Raw genomic sequence first — 23,320 nt, forward strand, 5'->3', positions numbered from 1 at the left:
TGCAGGTTAATTGGCTTGGTATAAATGTAAACTTGTCCCTAGTGTGTGTAGGATAGTGTTAATGTGCAGGGATTGCTGGTCGGTGCGGACTCAGTAGGCTAAAGGCTGGGTCTCTAAACTAAGCCGAAGTGAGGCAGTCAGTTAGTGCATAGGGCGTGAATTGTACAGCATGGAAACAGACCCCTCAGCCCAACTTGTCCATGCTGTTCATCTAAGTTAATCCGGTTTGGCCCACATCCAGGTAATATCTTGGTGAACCTGTGTTGTCCCTGTTTTAGCCACTCTGATTCTGCCCTGTACGATATTTGCTTCCTCAACCTAACACATACTTTTTCTCCCCTTTTGACTAAATTTACAGTTGTTAATTGCTGCAACATATTTATTTCCCTGTTTATTATCTGAAATCTGCACTAGAACATTATAATATGTTATCAATTCGTTAAGTTATGATTAGGACTGTCGTGCGATTGAAACATTTGCCGTTAATTGGGCAATTAAAAATTTAGTGCATTTTAATTGCAGTTTTAGTCACAGTATTAAAACAATTGTTTAACAGTTTTTCTGAACTGTGAAAAGGAAAATGGAGATTGTGGGAATGGGGTGGCGGGAGAGAGAGGGAGCAGGGGGGGGGGGGGCATGATGAGAGGGGAGCATGGCTGAAGCTTACAAAAAGCCATCCCCCCCCCCCTTGGTTCGTCTGAAAAATCACCCCCCCCCTCCCTCCCCCCCCCCCCCCCTTCCTTTCCTTCCTTTCCCCTCTTCCTTTCTCCTCCCCCTTCCTCCTCTCCCTTCTTCCTCCCCTTCTCTATCTTCGGAAGTTCCTGCTCCCTGTGATCAAAGCCCCTTGGTCAGTCTGATCACGTCTCATTGTTCCTGCTCCCTAAGTACTCCCCACTCATCAGACGGGTTAAACCAACTGTAAGGACAGTTAAAGTCTGGTCAGAGGAAGCGGACTTCACACTTCAGCAGTGTTTTGGAAACACTGACTGGAAGGCGTTTGCAGCCCAGGCCACCCTTGACTCTCACACGGACATTGATTCCTATACATCCTCTGTTCTGGACTTTATAAACTCCACCATCAATAGTGTCACCTCCCTCAAACAGGTGACCATATACCCGAATCAGAAGCCATGGATGAACAGCGAGGTCAGGCTACTGCTGAAAGCACGGGACACCACTTTCAGGTCAGGCGATGCTCGAGCCTACAGTTCATCCAGGGCTAACCTGAAGAGGGGCATCAGGAAGGCCAAGCACTGCCATAAGCTCAGGATTGAGGAGCACTTCAACAACAACTCCGACCCCCGACGCATGTGGCAAGGCATCCAGGCCATCACGGACTACAGACCCTCCAACATCACCCCCACATCCAGCGACGCCTCCTTCCTTGAGGAGCTGAATCACTTCTATGGCCGCTTCGACAGGGACAATCTAGAGACAGCCATCAAGGCTGTGCTACCTGCCGATCACCAACCCCTCACACTCACCCCCTACGACGTGTACGTGGCACTGAGTAGGACTAATGCACGTAAGGCTGCTGGCCCTGACGGCATCCCCGGGCGCGTGCTCAGTGCCTGTGCTGCGCAGCTGACAGACGTCTGGACTGACATCTTCAACCTGTCACTTGCCCAAGCAGTTGTCCCCACTTGCCTTAAAGCCACCTCCATCGTGCCAGTGCCAAAACACTCCACTGCGGCAAGCCTCAACGACTTCCGCCCAGTTGCACTTACCCCCATCATCACCAAGTGCTTCGAGAGGCTGGTCCTGGCACACCTCAAAAGCTGCCTACCCCCCACACTGGATCCCTATCAGTTTGCCTATCGCAAGAACAGGAGTACGGAGGATGCCATCTCAACGGCACTTCACTCCGCCCTCTCCCACCTTGACAACAGAGACACTTATGTAAGAATGCTGTTCATCGATTACAGCTCAGCATTCAACACCATTATTCCATCAAAACTGATCACCAAACTCGGTAACCTGGGCATCGACCCCTCCCTCTGCAACTGGATACTGGACTTTCTAACCAACAGACCCCAGTCTGTGAGGTTAGACAAGCACACCTCTTCAACCCTCACCCTGAACACCGGCGTTCCTCAGGGCTGTGTGCTGAGCCCCCTCCTCTACCCCCTCTTCACCTATGACTGCACACCTGTACATGGTACTAACACCATCATCAAGTATGCAGATGATACAACGGTGATTGGCCTCATCAGCAACAACGATGAGCTGGCCTACAGGGAGGAGGTCCAGCACTTAGCAGCATGGTGCGCTGACAACAACCTGGCCCTTAACTCCAAGAAGACCAAGGAGCTCATTGTAGACTTCAGGAAGTCCAGAGGCGGCACGCACACCCCCATCCACATTAACGGGACGGAGGTGGAACGTGTTTCTAGCTTCAGGTTCCTGGGAGTCAACATCTCCGATGACCTCTCTTGGACCCACAATACCTCTACTCTGATCAAGAAGGCTCATCAGCGTCTTTTCTTCCTGAGAAGACTGAAGAAGGTCCATCTGTCTCCTCAGATCCTGGTGAACTTCTACCGCTGCACCATCGAGAGCATCCTTACCAACTGCATCACAGTATGGTATGGCAACTGCTCTGTCTCCGACCGGAAGGCATTGCAGAGGGTGGTGAAAATTGCCCAACGCATCACCGGTTCCACGCTCCCCTCCATTGAGTCTGTCCAAAGCAAGCGCTGTCTGCGGAGGGCGCTCAGTATCGCCAAGGACTGCTCTCACCCCAACCATGGACTGTTTACCCTCCTACCATCCGGGAGGCGCTACAGGTCTCTCCGTTGCCGAACCAGCAGGTCGAGGAACAGCTTCTTTCCGGCCGCTGTCACTCCGGCCGCTGTCACTCTACTAAACAACGAACCTCGGTGACTGCCAATCACCCCCCCCCCCCCGGACACTTATTATTATTTTTTTTTTAATTCAAAATCGTTTGCTATGTCGCTCTTCAAAGGAGATGCTAAATGCATTTCGTTGTCTCTGTACTGTACACTGACAATGACAATTAAAATTGAATCTGAATCTGAATCTGAATCTGAGGTGGGTGGGGAAAAGGATGGATCTCTCGCCATCAGAGAAACAAGGGCGGCACGGTGGCACAGCGGTAGAAGTTGTTGCCTCCCAGCCCTTGCAGCGGCGGAGACCCGGGTTCGATTCCCACTATGGGTGCTTGTCTGTATGGAATTTGTATGTTCTCCCCGTGACCGCGTGGGTTTTTTTCCCCCGAGATCTTCGGTATCCTCCCACACTCCAAAGACGTACAGGTTTGTAGGTTAATTGGCTTGGTATAAGTGTAAATTGTCCCTAATGTGTGTAGGATTGTGTTAATGTTTGGGGATTGCCAGTCAATGCGGGCTCGGTGGGCCGATGGGCCTGTTTCCGCGCTGTATCTCTAAACTAAAATAAACACAGAAACAGGCCCTTCATCCCTCTACCTCCATGCCACCCATTGACTACCTAGCTAGCTACTAGACAGTGTGGAGGTGGGAAGGACGTTGTCAGTAATGGGGGAGTCAAGAAGCTGAGGGCACAGCCTCAGAATCAAAGAATGTATCTTTAGAATGGAGTTGAGGAATTTCATTAGCTAGGGGCGGTGAATCTGTGGAATTCACAACCACAGGCAGCTGTGGAGGCCAAGTCATTGGGGTTTATTAAAGCGGAGATTGATAGGTTCTTGATTTAGGAGGGCGTCAAAGGTTACCGGGAAAAGGCAGGAGAATGTGATTGGGATGAAAAATAGATCAGCCATGATTGAATGGTGGAGTAGACTCTGGGCCGAATGGCCTAATTCTGCTCCGATGTGTTTGGGTCTTATTTATGTTCTATCCTGTTTACCGGCACTTGGTATGTAGCTGTTTAAGCCTTGGCGATTCAATATGTTTTTCAAATGATGTGAGAGTACTAGCTTGTGACCACCCCCATCCCCCCAAAATTGGAATGGCACGGTGATGCAACGGTAGAATTGCTGCCTTACATCGCCAGAAACCCAGAATATGGGTGCTGTCTCTACGGAGTTTGTACGTTCTCCCCATGACTTGTGTGGCTTTTCTCCGGGTGCTCTGGTTCCCCCCCCACACTCGAAAGACGTACAGGTTTGTTGGTTCATTGTCTTCGGTTAAATTGTCCCTTGTGTGTGTTGGTTAGTGTCCCTGGTCGGCACAGACTTGGTGGGCCAAAGGGCCTGTTTCCATGATGTGTCTCTAAACAAAGCTGAAGGCACAATTCAGAGTGCAATTGCTCTCCGTTTGAAAGAATACTTCCTCAGATCTCCACTAACCCTCTTACGCCTCACTTTAAACCCATGCCCTCTGGTTTTAGACAGCTGTACCATGAAGGCGTGTTTCTTACTATTTATCCTACCGCAGCAACTCTGCTCTGAGGAGTTTAGAACGGAGACGAAGAAACACTTTTTCTCACAGAGAGTGGTGAGTCTGTGGAATTCTCTGCCTCAGAGGGCGGTGGAGGCCGGTTCTCTGGATGCTTTCAAGAGAGAGCTAGATGAACCTCTTAAAAATAGCGGAGTCAGGGGATATGGGGAGAAGGCAGGAACGGGGTACTGATTGGGGATGATCAGCCATGATCACATTGAATGGCGGTGCTGGCTCGAAGGGCCGAATGGCCTACTCCTGCACCTATTGTCTATTGTCTATTGCTGTCTGTTGGACCTGAGTACATGTGCTGATGACTTGTCATTCCCTTTGTTATTGTGAAGGGGCGACTGGGGCTCAGTATGCTTCTCAGTGGGTGAAGAAAATCCTGCTGCTCGATATCAAAGCGTTCAGCTGATGCCCTGCCTGATTTCTACCCAGCAACCACCAAGGCTGAAGCAGGTCGTCTGTTCCATACACCACTGCTGTTCATTGGAATTGGTGCATTGTAAATTACATCCTGCTTTTCCTGTGTTAAAGAGGTGACTAAACCTTAAGTCGAAACACAGAACTGCAAATGCTGGTTTAGTTATAGAGTCTTTACACCAGGCCCTTCGGCTCAACTTCCCCACACAGACCAACATGTCCAAACTGCACTGGTCCCACCTGCCTGCTTTTGGTCCATATCCCACTAACCAAAGGTGGAGACAGTGCTGGAGTAACTCAGCGGGCCAAGCAGCATTTGTACGAAGGAACTGCAGACGCTGGTTTACATCGAAGATGGACACAAAATGCTGGAGTAACTCAGCGGACCAGGCAGAGTCTCTGGAGAAAAAGGATGGGTGATGTGGCACTATTCTCACAGTTCCGACCTCAGCTGGCCATAAAGGCCTGTTGCAGCCGTCGCCTCTGTCCAGTTGCCCCGCAAACTGTTGCCTTTCTCCTCGCCTGTCCGACTTCAACCTTTGTGCCCTGGGGCTGCCTCCCGCAGCTGATCTTGAGGGTAATGCCCCCGGTTCTTCTGAGCGGCCCTTTGTCCATCGTCTGCCGCCACTGACACCCCCACCCTGCTCTTTAATTCCCGGTCTTTGGGGGCAAGCAGGGGCCGGAGTTATCCCAACCTGTTAGCAAGTTGTGGTGCTCATATAGTGATCTTTCATGACTGCTCCCGGGATTTGCAGTCGCTTAGCAACTATTGCATGCATACATGAACTCCCTGGTGGCCTGCTCCAGATTCAGATTACATTCACATGAATGGTAGGTGTGCGGGGTTCCTTTTGTAATGGCACTGTACGTATCGTTCCAAGGCTGCTCTGTGTTGTGCAGCAGAGTTGACAGGGCTCAGGACTGCAAAGGTGTTAACAGAAAGTTCAGTGAAAAGCCCTTTAATAAAGAGGGCGTAGCATGTTTTGAGTTTGTCTCTTGTGTATTTGACTGCATATTTGGCTAATGAACCTAGATGGTAATCTTTTTGGCATCACTGCTGGTGTGGGCCACGTCGACACGAGTAAAAGGCCACCTCACTGGTGAATCATTGTCTTCATTTTGGGACTGGGACGGGAAGAGAGTGGTGGGATTTGCCAGGATGTTTTGGGCTTGTGGTTTCTCCGGGTCTGAACTAGTTAGGATTGCCAATCTTCAACTGCAAGCCAAATTGGGAATAGGTTGGGGTGGAGTGGCTGGTTTCTGTGTTGCTGGGTTGCATGGTGAACCCATAAACACCGGTTCCCAAAACCAGGGGATGGTGCTGGGGAGCAGAATCCCTCCTGTGTCTCCCTTGCGAAGGAACAACGACACAGACTTGCTCCATTGAATCGTGGTACCATGAGATCCATTCTACACTAGTCCCACCTGCCTGCGTTTGGCCCATATCCCTCTAAATCTGTCCTATCCATGAACCTGTCTAATTGCTTCTTATACATTGCAATCGATCCTGCCTCAACTACCTCCTCCGGCAGCTCTTTGCACGCACCCACCACCCTTTGTGTGAAAACGTTACCCCTCAGATTCCTATACAATCTTTCCCCTTCACCGTAAACCTATACCCTCTGGTTCTCGACCCCCCTGCTTTGGACAAGAAACTCTGTGTGTCTACCCGATCTATTCCTCTCATGATTTTATACATCTCTGTAAGATCACCCCTCATCATCCTGTGCTCCAGGGAATAGAGCCTGCTCAACCTTTCCCTACAGCTCAGACCCTTGAGTCCTGGCAACATCCTTGCAAATTTTCTCTGCGTCCTTTCCAACTGAACAATATCTTTCCTATAACGTTGCTCCCGGAATTGGTCACTAAATACATCCTTATACAACCTGCTGCAACATGGCCTCCCAACTTCTATACTCAATATTCCGACTGATATGGGTCAGAAGGCTTTTTGACTGGCCCATCTACCTGTGACACCACCTTGATGGATCTATGTACCTGCACTCCTAGAGCCCTCTGCTCTACACTTCCCAGAGCACTACCATTCACTGTGTAAACGAGATTTCATTTTGCAGAGTAAGTAGTCTGTGCTGCCAGGGGTGATGGTGGAGGCAGATGCAATAGTTTCTTCCCAGCTGTTAGCAAGCCACTGAATCAACCTACCACAGCCAGAGAGCAGTGCTGAACTACTTCTTAGGCGACCCTCGGACTATCCTTGATCGGACTTTGCTGGCTTTACCTAGCACTAAACGTTATTCCCTTATCATGTATCTGCACACTAGATGGTTCACTGGTAATCATGTGTTGTCTTTCTGCTGACTGGATAGCACGTGACAGAAAATTTTCACTGTTCCTCGGCACAGGTGACAATAAACTAAACTAAAGATAGTGGCTTGTACACTCTGGAGTTTAGAAGGATGAGAGGGCATCTCATTGAAACATATAAGATTGTTCGGGGCTTGGACACGCTAGAGGCAGGAAACATGTTCCCGATGTTGGGAGAGTCCAGAACCAGGGGCCACAGTTTAAGAATAAGGAGTAAGCCATTTAGAACGGAGACAAGGAAACACTTTTTCTCACAGAGAGTGGTGAGTCTGTGAAATTCTCTGCCTTAGAGGGCGGTGGAGGCAGGTTCTCTGGATGCTTTCAAGAGAGAGCTAGATAGGGCTCTTAAAAATAGCGGATATGGAGAGAAGGCAGGAACGGGGTCACATTGAATGGCGGTGCTGACTCGAAGGGCCAAATGGCCTACTCCTGCACCTATTGCCTATTGGTACTTGGGAGGCTTTTGGATAGGCACATGGATATGCCAGGAAGGGAGAGACATGGATCACGTGCAGGCAGAGGAGAATTGGTTAATGTGGCATGGATATTGTAGGCCAAATGGCCTGTCCCATGCTGTACTATTCTGTTCTATGGGTCTCACAGTGAAATGTTGCCAATTCCTCTCCCCTCATCATAGAATCAGCTTGACCCGCTGGTTTCCTGTGGCAGACTGTTAGCAGCTTGTCGTATGTCGCTGGCTAGTGGCTGCACTTTCCCTAATAATAATTTAACCATGTGAAGAATTTTTAAAAATAATTGTTGTCAAGATTTTCTCACTCCAATTGAATCGTGTTTGCTGCTCCGTTATATTAAAGTCGCAGCTTTGAAATTCAGAGCTTCGAGATTCTGGGTGGGAAAATAAAATCAACGTTTAAAAAAAATAAAAAATGTTGCTTTACGATGCGGAATTTGCTTGCTGGATTTCCTAATTTGCAGCAACCAGCCTTTTATTGCACAAGCACCAAAGAGAAAATATGTTTTTTATTACCCTAAAAATCTTAGTGAAGTCATCCTTGTAATTCTTCATGGACTGTGGGATTTCTTGGCACAATTGATAATCACAGAGGATCCTCCATGCTGAAATATTGAATCAAGTGTGTCAAAAAAAGTCATAAAGTGCTGGAGTAACTCAGCGGGTCAGACAGCATCTCTGGAGAACATGTATAGGTGGTGTTTCGGGTCAGGACCATTCAGTTTATTGTCGTATGCATTGCGCTCAGAACAAATAAATTCTTGCTTGCTGCATCGTTACAGGCACCTGAAAGCAACTGCAGAAGTGAATGTACAACAAACCATAATGGCATAAATTTTCAGTGATACTAGATGACCAGTCCATAATTGCATGCTGAAGTATGTATTGCAATCTTATACCACATCCACAGTAGTTTGCTAAGGTAGGGCAGTGGTTAGGCTTGTGTGACTTAAAATGGTGGATATCAGAGAATGGTGTGCAGTTTATATCAGACAACATTCCAAGGGTACACAGGACAAGATGCAGCTGGTAGAGCTGCTGCCCCACAGAGTCAGAGTCCCCAGTTCGATCCTGGCCTCGGTTGCTGTCTGCACGGAGTTTGCATGCTCTCCTGTGGCTGCTCCCATATTCCAAAGACGTTTTTACATAGATAAATCAGGTCAAACTCAAGTACAATAGATGTATTTGGGCTGCACAGTGCGACAGCTGGCCTCGCAGCGCCAGAGACCCGGCTTCAATCCCGACCTTAGTTGATGGAGATTGAACGTTCTCCAAGTGACTGCGTGGGTTTCCTCTGGGTGCTCCGGTTTCCTCCCACATCCGAAAGATATGCAGGATTGTGGGTCAATTGGTCCCCTGTAAATTGCCTCCAGTGTGTCGGGAGTGGATGAGAAAGAGGGATAACATAGAACTAGTGTGAACGGCTGACCGATGGATGGGCCGAAGGGCCTTTACCCATGCTGTGTCTTCGGATTCTGCGAGGGGCAGGGGAAACAACGTTCAAACGTTAAGAACCATAGAAAGCCGACCTGTATGTGCATAGAAACACAGACATGCACTTAATAGGTTGCTGGGCCCACCCACACCATTTACAGGATGCTGGCTGTGGCCCTGTAGTTGGCCACGGCTGGTGTTGCCTGAAATGAACCAAGAACGCAATCAGAGACAGATGTATAAAATTATGAGAGGAATAGATCGGGTAGATGTACAGAGACTCTTGCCCCAGAGTTGGGGAATCGAAGACCAGAGGACATAAGGTGAAGGGGATAAGATTTAATAGGAATCTGAGGGGTAACCTTTTCACTCAAAGGGTGGTGGGTGTATGGAACAAGCTGCTAGAGGAGGTAGTTGAGGCTGGTAAGATTCCAGCATTTAAGAAACAGACAGGTACGTTGATAGGACAGGTTTAGAGGGATATGGCCCAAACGCAGGCAGGTGGGACAGGTTTAGCTGGGACATGTTGGCCGGTGTGGGAAAGTTGGGCCGAAGGGCCTGTTTCCACACTATATCACTCTATGACTCTATGACAAAAAGCCGGAGTAACTCAGCGGGTCGGACAGCATCCCTGGGGAATATGGATCGATGAAGATTTGGGTCGGAACCATTCTTCAATCTGGATGTGTGAATCTGATGAAGGGTCTCGACCTGAAACGTCACCTGATCCTTTTCTCCAGAGATGCTGCCTGACCCGCTGAGTTATTCCAACATTTCTTTGGTCTAAATCAGCATCTGCAGTTCCTTCCTACACAAGAACGTCAACCATGTAGTTGGCACTTTGGAGTTGGCAAATAATGATTGCGTTTGTGGTTTTTGTCCATTATTTGCGAATCGGAGGTTAGTGTTCAAGTTTAGCACAGTGTGGTTTATCTTCAAGCTCCGAATGTTTTGTTGTTCACACTGTACAGTTACTGTTTACTTTGTGGTCAGTGTGTTGAGCGTCTGTGTCTGTCTTCAGTGCTAGCACTCTTTTAATATGTCAAATTATCTGTAAAACTTGGTCATAGAGTCTTACAGAGTCGAAAATGGCCCTTTAGTCCACGCTGACCAACATGTCCCAGCTGCCTGCGTTTGGCCCACAACCCTCTAAACTGTCCTATCTATGTACCTGTCCAAATATCTATGTGATAGTGTTTAAGAAGGAACTGCAGATGCTGGAATATCGAAGGTAGACAAAAGTGCTGGGGAAACTCAGCGGGTGCAGCAGCATCTATGGAGCAAAGGAAATAGGCAACGTTTCGGGCCGAAACCCTTCTTCAGACTCTAGTCAGACTTCAGCTATATTGTCTGGCAGCTTGTTCCATACACCCACCACCCTTTGTGTGGAAAATGTTGCTCCTCAGGTTCCTATATAATTATATTTAATATGTGTATGTATAACTTCTGACATGTATATATTTATAAAGTCAATATTTTATTACATATGACTTAACATTAACTTAACATTAACACATCATCAATAATCATTCATTTACAACTTAGTAAATAGTTCATGAGTCATTAATGCAAAATGTAACTAATTTGTAAGCAATGGCTGGAGGGCCCTGAGCTGTAGCACCTACTCATAGAGCCCAAACATTTGTTTTAACAACCAAAGAGGGCATAGGCTTAATTAGGAATAGATTTAATAGGAACCTGAGGGGCAACCATTTCCACACAGAGGGTAGTGGGTATATGGAACAAGCTGCCAGAGCAAGTGGTTGGGGCAGGCATGATAAAAACATTTAATTGACAACTGGACAGGCACAGGAATAGGGAAGGTTTATCGGGAGGTTTACAAGGTGTAGCTATGGGCACACGCATGGGCCCCAGCTATGCCTGCCTCTTTGTTGCTTATGTCGAGCAATCCTTGTTCAATACGTACCAGGGCCCCATCCCCGACCTCTACCTCCGCTACATTGACGACTGCTTTGGGGCCACCTCCTGCACCCGCACACAACTGACTGACTTCATCCACTTCACCACTAACTTCCATCCGGCACTCAAATACACCTGGACCATTTCCGACACTTCCCTACCATTCCTTGACCTCACTATCTCCATCGCAGGTGATAGACTTCTGACCGACATCCACTATAAACCTACTGACTCCCATGGCTATCTGGACTACACTTCTTCCCACCCTGCTTCCTGTAAGGACTCCATCCCCTACTCCCAATTCCTCCGTCTACGCCGCATCTGCTCCCAGGATGAGGCGTTCCACACCAGGGCATCTGAAATGTCCTCATTCTTCAGGGAACGGGGGTTCCCCTCGCCCACCATAGATGAGGCTCGCACCAGGGTCTCTTCCATACCCCGCAACACTGCTCTCTCTCCCCATCCCCCCCTCTCACAACAAGGGCAGAGTCCCCCTAGTCCTCACCTTTCACCCCACCAGCCGTCACATACAACAAGTAATCCTCCGTCAGTTTCGCCATCTCCAACGTGACCCCACCACTCGCCACATCTTCCCATCTCCCCCCATATCTGCCTTCCGCAAAGACCGCTCCCTCCATAACTCCCTTGCCAATTCTTCCCTTCCCTCCCGTACCACCCCCTCCCCGGGCACTTTCCCTTGCAACCGCAAGAAATGCAACACTTGTCCCTTAACCTCCCCCCTCGACTCCATTCAAGGACCCAAGCAGTCGTTCCAGGTGCGACAGAGGTTTACCTGCATCTCCTCCAACCTCATCTATTGCTTCCGCTGCTCTAGATGTCAGCAGATGTATATCGGTGAGTTGGGCGATCGTTTCGCCGAACACCTCTGCTCGGTCCGCAATAACCAACCTGACCTCCCAGTGGTTCAGCACATCAACTCCCCCTCCCACTCCGTATCCGACCTCTCTGTCCTGGGTCTCCTCCATGGCTAGAGCGAGCAACACCGGAAATTGGAGGAACAGCACCTCATATTCCGCTTGGGGAGTCTGCATCCTGGGGGCATGAACATTGAATTCTCCCAATTTTGTTAGTCCTTGCTGTCTCCTCCCCTTCCTCAGCCCTCCTGCTGTCTCCTCCCCATCCCCCAGCCTTCGAGCTCCTCCTCCTTTTTCCTTTCTTCTCCCCGTCCCCCCCCACCTCCGATCAGTCTGAAGAAGGGTTTTGGCCCGAAACGTTGCCTTTTTCCTTCGCTCCATAGATGCTGCTGCACCCGCTGAGTTTCTTAAGCTTTTTTATGTACCTTCGATTTTCCAGCATCTGCAGTTCCTTCTTAAACACAAGGTTTATCGGGATATGGGCCAAATGGCAGGCAGGTGGGAGTAGTGTAGGTGGGGTATGATCTTGGTCGGCATGGGCAAGTTGGGCTGAAGGGCTGGTTTCTGTGCCACATGGCGCCATAGCCCTACTGTGTTTACTACCGTTATGCTGCTGTGAGTGAGAATTTAGTTCTGTTTTCAGTACATATGACAATTAAACACTCTTGACTTCTGACCGAAAGCAGTATGATCCATGGGTACATGGACAGGAAAGGTGTGGAGGGATATGGGCCATGCTTGGGCAAATAGCACTAGCTTAGATGGGCATGTTGGTTGGCGTGGATGTGTTGGGCAGAAGGGCCTGTTTCTGTGCTGTATGGTGTTGGGAGGCTTCCATTGAGCAAGTGCACGCCTTCATGGATCACACCTGTTTGGAAGCCCAGGTAGGGAGTTGCCTCAGATGGATTCCAATGGCATGAATGGCAAAGGTAGTGATCCCATTCAAAGTACTGACAGGGAGGGAAGTGGAATGTGTGTCTGATGATGGAATCTTGTGTGAACTGGCAGAAGTTGGCAGCAGTGACAGAGCAGGCCCTTTGAATACATGCTAGGTGCTCTGACATTGAGCTACCCATTTTCATCTAGTTCAGAGGTACAGGGTTAAAACAGGCTCACCAGGTCCATGCAAGGTAACGATCACCCGTACACTAGTTCTATCCATCGCACTGGTGGTGCAGCGGTAGAGACACCGACAGAGCCCCCGGTTCAATCCTGACTACGGGTGCTGTCTGTACGGAGTGTATACATTCTCCCCGTGACCACGTGGGTTTTCTCCGGGTGCTCCGGTTTCTTCCCACGTTCCAAAGACGTACAGGTTTGTCAGTTAATTGACCGGTAAAGATTGTAAATTGTTCCTAGTGTGTAAGATAGTGCTAGTGTACGGGTATCCTGGTCAGCGCGGACACGGTGGGTTGAAGGGCCTGTTCTGTGTCGGATTTATAAACTAAACTAGGGACATTTACAGAAGCCAAAGAACCTACAAACCCGCACGTCTTTGGGATGTTGGAGGAAACCGGAACACCCAGAGAAAACCCACGAGGTCATAGAGAGAACGTGCAAACTCGAACCCGAGTCTCTGGCACTGCAAGGCAGCCACAATATCTCTGTGCCGCCCACCTATGCTTGATGAGGCACAAAGGCTAGGAGATGGCCAGGGGTCAAAGGACAAGTTTGGAGTTGGTACGTACTCTCGTGCGAGTCCGTGTGGGCTTTCTCCGGATGCTCCTGTTTCCTCCCACATCCCGGTAACATGGGGGTTTGTAGGTTGCTGCGAGTGTGTGTGTAGGCGACTGGTAAGATCCGGGATGAAGATGACGGGAATAAGGAGAGGATAAAACGGATGATTTGATCGGGCACCCAGTGGTCTGTGTGACGTGACAGGCCAGAGTCAGCGCCGAGTCTGTCTAATTCTTGGCTCTCCCTTCCTTTGCTGAAATGTTACTGAGCAAATTGGTTTTTCATGACTTCCGTTAATCTTGCTTTACGGAGGTTAAGCTTTTGTTAGCGGCAGAGTTATTTTAGATCAGGATTGTTTTGGTTGGGAAGGGTAACGTGCTTTACCTTTCTCTTGCAGAATGAGAAGCCTCTGGGCCATTCTAATAGTCGCTCCAGCAACATCTCCAAGGTAGGTGCTGACTTTACACAGGCCCAGCCTAAGGAATGTATTGCATGCTGTAAAGATAATGTAATAATTTTATTATAAACCCTCAACTGCTTTGCTTACAGAGCTGCCTCGCCTTGCAAAGCTCATGCAATTTATTTTCCAGCCAAAAGCTGCACCCCTTATTTGCATTGGAATTGATCGTTCAAGGATTGAAGCCAGGATAGTTAGTCTTTGCTGGATAACAATACGTCACGATTTAAAACAGTTCATGCCTTTCAGCCAACTCAGACGGCCATTTCATCAACGTCATTGCATGAGGGTCTCACCAATGTACAGGCTGGTGTTTCTGAAGCTTGTCTGCCTCTCGGTTTGACAGATCCCACACAATAAACGCAGCTGGTGACATTCACTCGGAAGGAGGCACGCACACATTGCCTTCCATCGCAATGCTTGAGCACATGCAAGATAGTTTGGCTTTTTAGGTGTCATTCAGACAGTAACCTCTCCATTAACAAATGTGTCATTTGCAAAATGTTCACTATGATGGCATTGAGCTACTCGTCTGTATTTGAGCCTGTTGTAGGAAAAATGTCCTCAAGCTGGAAAGGGTGCAGAGATAATTTACGAGGATGTTGCCAGGACTTGAGGGCCTGAGCTATAGGGGGCGCAGGAGGATGAGGAGTGATCTTTAGGTCGGCACGGTGGCGCAGCGGAAGAGTTGCTGCCTCACAGCCCCAGATACCCAGGTTCAATCCTGACTACGGGTGCTCTCTATATGAAGTTTACACGTTCTCCCAATGACCACGTGGGTTTCCTCCGGGTGCTTCGGTTTCCTCCCACACTCCAAAGGCATACAGGTTTGTAGGTTGATTGTATTAGGTAAAATTGTAAATTGGCCCTAGTGTTAGTGCTAGTGAACAGGGATGGTGGGTCGGCACAGACTCGGTGGGCCGAAGCTCCTGTTTCTGTGCTATATCTCAAAATTAAACTAAACATGTAATAAATAAATGTTCATGATAATGCCATTGATATACTTATCTTTAGTTGACCCTGTTATAGGAAAGACGTTAGTTTGTGTCTATCATAGAAAGATGTTGTTAAGCTGGAAAAGGTGCAGAGAATATTTATGAGCACGTCACCAGGACATGAGTGCGTGAGCTATTAGGGGAGGATATGCAGGCGAGGACTTGTTCTTTGGAGGATGAGGGGTGATCTTATAAGACCATGAGAGGAATAGATAGGGTAAATGCACAGTCTTTTACCCAGAGTAGGGGAATCGAGAATCAGAGGACACAGCTTTAAAGTGAAGGGGGAAATATTTTAATAGGAACCTGAGGGGCAACGTATGTGTACAAAGGGTGGTGGGTATATAGAACGAGCTGCCAGAGGAGGTCGTTGAGGCAGGTATTGTCACAACGTTTAAAAGTTATTTGGACAGGTACATGGATAGGACAAGTTCGCAACGAGCTCCAACGTATCAGATAAGTAATAACAAATAACAAAAATGGCGAGAAAACGTCAGAATGTGCAATATTCACAGTATAGTGTTGTGGCGGTACAAAATATTGGCTATGGGGGGGGGGGGTGTATGTTCAGTGCAGAGTTCAGTGTGGTGATAGCCTTGGGGTAAAAACTGTGTGTTCATCTTGTGGTGTGTGTTTTGATGGGCCTGTAACACTTTCCTGAGGGCAGAAGGGCAAACAAGTGATGTGTGGGATGCGATGAGTCCTCTAGTATGCGTATAGATCTCTTCCAAGGCAGGCAGGTGTGTGTTGGCCAAACGCAAGCAGGTTGGGCAAGTGTAAATGGGACATGTTGGCCTGGGCCAGTTGGACGGAAGATGTGTTTCCGCGCTGGATGACTACTCTATGACTCTATACATATTATTTTTGTTATAAGGATTACACTGCAACAAAATACGCATGCATTTTGTCCATTTTTTTTGTTGTTGTTGAAGTTTTACTTCATAAACTGCTCCCCCTTGCATGTCTGTAAATTGAGGAACGGCTAATTTAATGCTTGATGTTTATTATAACTTCCATCTTTGCCTTGGTTCTGTAACCCTCATACTCTGGGTTAGAATTCAATTGTATAATGCGTACTCTTTTGCGCTGGCCCATTAAAGTGTAAAATCAGCTGCTGCTTGTTACAGCACACTGAGAATTTTGAATTGTGCTTATTGTGCACCTATCCTTGGATGGCACTGGATGTTAGTTGCATGTAATGCATGTTTAACATTGGTGCTGCAAGGTTCGAGCATGTGTGGAGCATGTGGCAACAGATGATGTGGACAGGGGAGAAGTAACACGAGCAAATAGACTACGAATGGGCATCTGTGCTCTCAGTGCGACCAACCTGACTTGAACCATTGTTGGGGAATCCACTGCAGAGGACAGGCATCTAGTCGTCTGCGATTCATCAGTGGATTCAACCAGTGGACCTTCTAACTCATCAATAGCCAAAAGAAAGGCTACTTTCCTTTGCAGTGGGCTAGCCCAAACCCAGCACACTCTGATCCTTGCTGCGAGGGGCTGTCTTTGCTGTCAAGTTGTTCGATTGTGGGCTGTGCTAATTCTTCCTCTTGCCCTTGTATTTCCGCCAACAATTCTCGGTGTGGGGATCTGTCGCCTTAAGGCTCCCGCCCTGGCACCACGCGTGTATCCTCGAGTAGAAACAAGGAACTGTACACAGATGCTGGTTAATACACAAAAAGGCACAAAGTGCTGGAGTAACTCAGCGGGCCAGAACATGCTTGGGTGACGATTCAGGTTGGGCCTCTTCAGTCTGAAAAGTTGTGCAGAAATAGCATGCTTGTAAGGATAGGTGACAATTTAGGTTGGGGACCCTTCTTCAGACTGAGGAAAGGTCCCAATCCGAAATGTCCCCTATCCATGCAAGTGTGCTGTCTCGTCACAACTCCTGAAGGCTTGTGAATGATGTTGGTCACTCACAGGACATGTGGCAGGTTTATTTGGAGACACAGCATGGAAACGGGCTCTTTGGCCCACTGCGTCTGTGCTAACCAGTGACCACTGTTGTTTTGCTGTTACCTTCTCCCAGCTAACAATGATCCATTTTACATTTTCCTTGATCTCCATTCCCTTTGTCCTGTTTTCACACCTACACGCTTTCTTATCTATGTACCTCCCTCTCCCCTGAGGTCAGTCTGAAGAAGGGTCACGACCCGAAACATCACCCATTCCTTCTCTCCAGAGATGCTGCCTGTCCTGCTGAGTTACTCCAGCATTTTGTATCCACCAGCGATCCCTGTACATTGGTTCTATCCTATTTACAGAGGCCAATTAATCTGCAAATCTGCCTGTCTTTGGAATGTGGGAGGAAACCGGAGCAGGGTTAACCGACAGGGTCACAGGGAGAACGTACAAGCATCATACAGACAGCACCCGTACTGAGGGTGTACCCGGGTCTCTGGCGTTGTAAGGCAGCAACTCTACCGCTGCACCACAGGTGAGGGGGGGGGGGGGGGGGGGGGGGGGGGGGGGGGGGGGGGGGAGATTTATTAGGAACCTGAGGAGTAACCTTTTCACACACAGGGTGGTGGATGTATGGAATGAGCTTCCAGAGGAGGTAGTTGAGGCAACATTTAAGAAACAAATAGGTCCATATATAGGACACATTTAGAGGGATATGGACCAAACGAAGGCAGGTGGGACTAGTAAATAGGAAATGTTGGTTGGAGCAAGTTGGGCCGAAGGGCCTGTTGCCCCGCAGTATAACTCTATGACCTTCCCTGATCAAGAATCTATCAATATTTGCTGTTAAAACATTAAAAGACTGTTTCCACTGTCCTTTGAAGAAAATAGTTCAATAGACAATAGGTGCAGGAGTAGGCCATTTGGCCCTTCGAGCCAGCACCACCATTCAATGTGATCATGGCTGATCGTCCCCAATCAGTACCCCGTTCCCACCTTCTCCCCATATCTCATGACCCCGCTATCTTTAAGAGCCCTATCTAGCTCTCTCTTGAAAGTATCCAGAGAATCGGCCTCCAGCGCCCTCTGAGGCAAAGAATTCCACAGACTCACAACTCTGTGTGAAAAAGTGTTTCCTCATCTCCGTTCTAAATGGCTTACCCCTTATTCTTAAACTGTGGCCCCTGGTTCTGGACTCCCCCCACATCGGGAACATGTTTCCTGCCTCTAGCATGTCCAAACCCTTAGTAACCTTATATGCTTCAATAAGATCCCTCTCATCCTTCTAAACTCCAGAGTATACAAGCCCAGCCGCTCCATTCTCTCAGCATATGACAGTCCCGCCATCCCGGGAATTAACCTTGCAAACCTACGCTGCACTCCCTCAATAGCAAGAATGCCCTTCCTCAAATTAGGGTGTGGTCTCAATAGGGCCCTGTACAACTGCAGGACCACTTTGCTCCTGTACCCAGCTCTTGTTATGAAGGCCAACATGCCATTCGCTTTCTTCACTGCCTGCTGTACCTGCATGTTTATTTTCATTGCCTGATGAACAAGAACCCCTAGATCCTGTTGTACTTGCCCTTTTCCCAATTTGATACCATTTAGATAATAATCTGCCTTCCTGTTTTTGCTAAGACAGTATTCTGGTAAACCTGTTCTGCACCCTCTAGAGCCTCCTCATCCTTCCTGTATTGGGGCAACCAGAACTACATTCAATGCTCCAATGTGGCCTAACCAAGGTCCACAACTGCCAATGAACCCCCCTTACATACACATTCCCCTTCAGGTTGGAGTTGGTCATGTTGAGACAATGGGAAAAGGAAGATGTTTGCGAAGTGATCTGTATCCATCTCCTCTCACACGGTGAAGGTTTGTGCTTGTCTTGTGACAGGCGTGCAAATATTTTGAGATGTCGACACTGACGGATCTTGATGTTGTGACAGGATCTCGCTAACTAGCGAGATCAAGCAGCATAAAAGCAGCATGTTGCAAATCTCTGGAACACCTCAAGTTCCCTTCAAGATCTGACTGAGATCTGACTGCCACAGACGGCTGTGGAAGACAAGCCAATGGGCATTTTTAATGCGGACTTTGATAGATTCCTGATTAGCGCAAGTGTCAGGGAGAAGGCAGGAGAATGGGGTTGAGAGGGAAAGATAAATCAGCCATGATTGAGTGGTGGAATAGACTTCATGGGCCGAATGGCCTGATTCTGCTACTATCACTTATGAACATGACATTTTTTTCCTTCCCCTGTGACTGCTTTACCCAAACGTCACTGTTATTTTGTGATTAGTCTGAAACAAATATCCAGATTGTTCCGGATTCTCCAGTTAAATTCCTGTAATCTTCATATGGATAACTTATATCGGAGGAGGGGTTTGTCTGATGGGTTTGAGCCAAAGTGTCACATCATTAAACTCGTTGGAGATGCCATCTCCTGCTGTGCCTTGAGGACTGCTTGTTGATCTCTCTTGACCGGCTGCTGGTGACAGGGCCGGGCAGCCGTGCTGAAGCGCTGCTGTTGTTGACTCCGGCGCGGATGATTGAGAAGGGCCTCTGCGTTGCTAACCGCGGGTTGTGCCTTGTGCCAACAGGTAGGCAGCCCGACATCGGTGACGCCACCTCACACCTTCTCCAGGACCTCGGTCAGCCCCTCGGACCAGGACATCTGCAGGTAACTCTTGTTCTCGGAAACCCTGCACCGAGACCTGCCCGTTCACTCACCGCGCCGACAATCTGGGGTGTCCGTGATGGTTACCCCTCCATGTTCCACGCTTGTTACAAACTGGAACTCTATTTATTTATTTATTTCACCTTTATTTAACCAGGAGAAGTCTCATTGAGATTAAAAATCTATTTTACAAGAGAGTCCTGGCCAAGACAGGCAGCAGCACAGTTCCACAGTTACAGACAATAATTTAAAAACAACAGAGAACATATAAATAGAGTCACAGTCAAAACATCATCAAACAAAGCATGTACAGACAGAAGAGCCCGCTTCAACATCATTAAGAAGGGATTTCAATGCTTGATACCAAATGGAACTAGATCTCCACAGGAATTACAGGTGTTATGCCCCTGTCCCACTTAGGAAACCTGAACGGAAACCTCTGGAGACTTTGCGCCCCGCCCAAGGTTTCCGTGCGGTTCCCGGAGGTTTTTGTCAGTCTCCCTACCTGCTTCCACTACCTGCAACCTCCGGCAACCACCTGCAACCTACGGGAACCGCACGGAAACCTTGGGGGGGGGGCGCAAAGTGTCCAGAGGTTTCCGTTCAGGTTTCCTAAGTGGGACAGGGGCATTAAGATCAGTCTCAGTGAGTACGGGCGTGGAGTTGGATGGTTGTGTTTGATAGAATGCAAGGTCCTTAATCTAAAACCCCTTGATGGATATGCTACCCAGGTGGGTATTAGTCAAGATGGCTGCTGACTGCCATGCTACTACGCCAATTGGCTCGTTTCACAGTCTCATCTCACAAGTAAAAGGAAAACTCGAGTAAGATTGGCGTGAAAGCTGGAATGAATTGAAACGGGGATGTGCAGGAGGAACTCGGAGAGTTAGGCAGCAAAGGTGGAAGGAATGGATAGGTGGCGTTTCTGGTTGGAGCCCTTCTTCAAATTGTTTATGGTGGGTTGGTGGGGGGGGGGGGGGGGGGGGGTAGAATGCTGGAAAGGAGGTGGAGGCAGGACACCGTCTGGTGACTGACAGGTGGATACCCGACAGAGGAACGTGACTGGCAGACGAGCAGAGAACACGACAAAGGTGGCAGATAAGGAGAGAAGAGGAGAGGTTTTAAGATTGTCTCCTTATTCCCCCTCTCTTTCTAGTGCCTACCCCGCCTGGTGTTAGTGTGCTCCCACAGTTCCCCACTATCCTCTTCCACCCACTAGTACTCCTCCCCTTCCCCACTGTCCCCTTCCATCTATGAGCTTCCCTCTGTCATTCCCTCCTTATCTGATACCTTTTGTCATCTTTTCATCTCTAGCCTTTGTCGTTTGCTCCACCCATCTGCCATTCAAGCACACCCCCTCCCCCCATCCCCATCACCTGGATACACCTATCACTTGCCAGTATTGTCCCCCCCACCCCCCCCCCCCCCCACCTCTCTTTGCCAGCTTTCTCACCCCCCCCCCCCCAACTCCAATCTATCTGACGAAAGGGCCCCAACCAGAAACGTCACCTATCTATTCCCTCTGCCCGACTTGCTGAGTTCCTCCAACACTTTGTGTTCTGCTCAAGTTTCCGGCATCTGCAGTTCCCTCTGCCTCCTTCACAAATGATGCTTGTTCTCTTTTCGCATCTGTAACATGGTTGGTGTGTTGTAAAGAAATCTAATAAAGCTCCTTGTCTGTGAGCGGAGGTCCTGTGTGGGATTGGTTCCCCCTGAGTTATTTTCATTTCTTTTCTCCTCCCCGCCTTTTCTCCTCCCCCCCCCCCCCCCCCCCCCCCCTCCTTTCTTTCCTCTTCCCCGCATGCAGTCCAGATGCAATTCCTTCTGAGCATGTGCCACCCAGTCCACTGCAGACTGTTGTAGTCCTGGCTAGGCCCCAAAGCAAATCTTCTCTGGTCCACGAGGTTGTTGCGACCGGTGGCCGCCAAGACGTGGCGCAGAGACCGAGGAAGTGGAGCTCGCTCGGGGAAGATTGGGCACGACTCCTTTGGCCTGGGGTGAGGGCCGCGGACGTCGGGGAGGTGAAGCACTCCCAGTCCCTCGACGACGTGTACACCAAGCCCGTCCGCTCGTCGAGCAACATGAGCTTTGTCGGCCGCACCTGCTCTGACGGAAAACTCACGCCCGTCCAAGAGAGGAGCTCAAAGGCGAAGAAACACCACCACCTGAAGAGACGGGAAGACCACTACAAGCCCTTGCAGAACATCCCCAGTTCTCAGGTGCAGTCCTTTGCCTGCGGACTGTGGGGGAGCCGAGGGGCTAGAGACGGCCGCTGTGTGTTGGAGGTGGCGGTCGCTGAGCGGGATCCGGGCAGCGGAAGGTCCCGCCTGTATCGACTCTTCTTCCCCGCCGTGCCCGCGTCCAACCCCTGCGCACCGACGAGCTTTCCCGAACCGGAGCGGAGCGCCGCTCGCCCGCCCGCCACCAAGTTGTCCAGCGACTCCTTCTGCTCCGGGGACATCGGAGACGACGATGTCTTCGAGGAAGAAGATCCCGCGGACAGGGCGGCTGAGCTGGGAGCCGCGGACCACGGCCAACGAGCCCCCCTTTGCTCATTCGAAGGTGACAGCGATCTCGAGCGCCCTTCCCTCACATCTGTACAATGGTGTCCCTCACCCCCTCTTTCACCATCCTGGGAAGTGTGCAGGTTGGTTCTTCAAATAATTCCCCTCCCCCCCCCCCCCCCCCCCCCCCCCCCCCCCTCCCTTCCTCCCCATCACTTCCCTAGATACTCTTTGATCTCTTCATGCCACCTTGAATTGGAGCCCCCTACCCCCCTCTGTTCCCCCCTCCAGCCCCTTGCCCCCCTACAGCTCCCCGCCCGCCCCTCCCCCCCTGTCCCCCCTCTGTTCCTCCCCCCCCTCCAGCCCTCTGCTTCATTTTTCCTTTGTTACTCCCTTCAGTCACCCTGCTATGTGGCTGCCTGTTTCTGCCAATTCACCTTGTCTGGTGTCCCAGACCTGTGAGAGTGCAACGCTGCGTTAGACCTGAACCGTGACCCTAGCTTGAGAGAGAGAGCTGGCAGACAAATTACTTTCCATTTGACGATGAATCAGAAGCATAGGAGATCAATGCTTCCAAGGTTGACATCTCGGAGGAGTACAAACCACTGCTGTGCTCTTGACCACGGGTTTACCACAGTCGACGGCAGCAGTGAGCAGAGGGAAAGGTGACGTCTCATTGTCGCAAGAGACTTTCATCAATTAGTTGAGTTGCCTTCCCCACTATTGTTAGTCACCTCTGCTGTAAGGTGGGAATTGGTAGCCGTTTCTCCTGATTAGTTGCCCAATAACAGCCCACCAATTAGACGTTTGGAGAAAAAGGATGGGTGACTTTTCGGTCGGGACCTTTCCTCAGACTCCTGAAGAAGGTCTATTGTTTATTATTGTCACGTGTACTAAGACACAGTGAAAAGCTTTTGTTTGTGTGCTATCCAGTCAAATACAACACTTTGCACTGTTAAGGGATAAAGTGTACAACATTTAGTGCACAGCTATAACACTGACGTCCAACTATGGATACTATGGATTACTCAAAGGTCTCCAACGAGGTGGATGTCAGGAGCACTCACTAGTTGGTGGTAGGATGGTTCAGTTGCCTGATAACAGCTGGGAAGAAACTGTCCCTGAATCTGGAGGTGTAGCGTTTCCACACTGCTGTACCTCTTGCCTGATGGGATAGGGGAGAAGAGGGAGTGACTGGGGTAAGACTGGTCCTTGATTATGCTGGTGGCCTTGCTGAGGCAGCGTGAAGTGTAGATGGAGTCAATGGAAGG

At 49.3% G+C, this 23,320-nt stretch overlaps 1 protein-coding gene across 1 annotated transcript in view; it reads left to right on the forward strand.

The window, feature by feature from the left end:
• The window catches only part of marchf8 (membrane-associated ring finger (C3HC4) 8), a 49,986-nt gene that overhangs the window by 17,992 nt on the left and 8,674 nt on the right, over window positions 1-23,320 (forward strand). Inside the window, exons 2-4 of the mRNA XM_055661907.1 lie at window positions 13,906-13,956; window positions 19,469-19,548; window positions 21,353-22,192. Coding sequence (XP_055517882.1) covers window positions 13,906-13,956; window positions 19,469-19,548; window positions 21,353-22,192 — 971 coding nt within the window. The remainder of the gene's footprint in view (window positions 1-13,905; window positions 13,957-19,468; window positions 19,549-21,352; window positions 22,193-23,320) is intronic.

The sequence above is a fragment of the Leucoraja erinacea genome, chromosome 34 (assembly GCF_028641065.1).
Source record: "Leucoraja erinacea ecotype New England chromosome 34, Leri_hhj_1, whole genome shotgun sequence".
Taxonomy (NCBI): Eukaryota; Metazoa; Chordata; class Chondrichthyes; order Rajiformes; family Rajidae; genus Leucoraja; species Leucoraja erinaceus.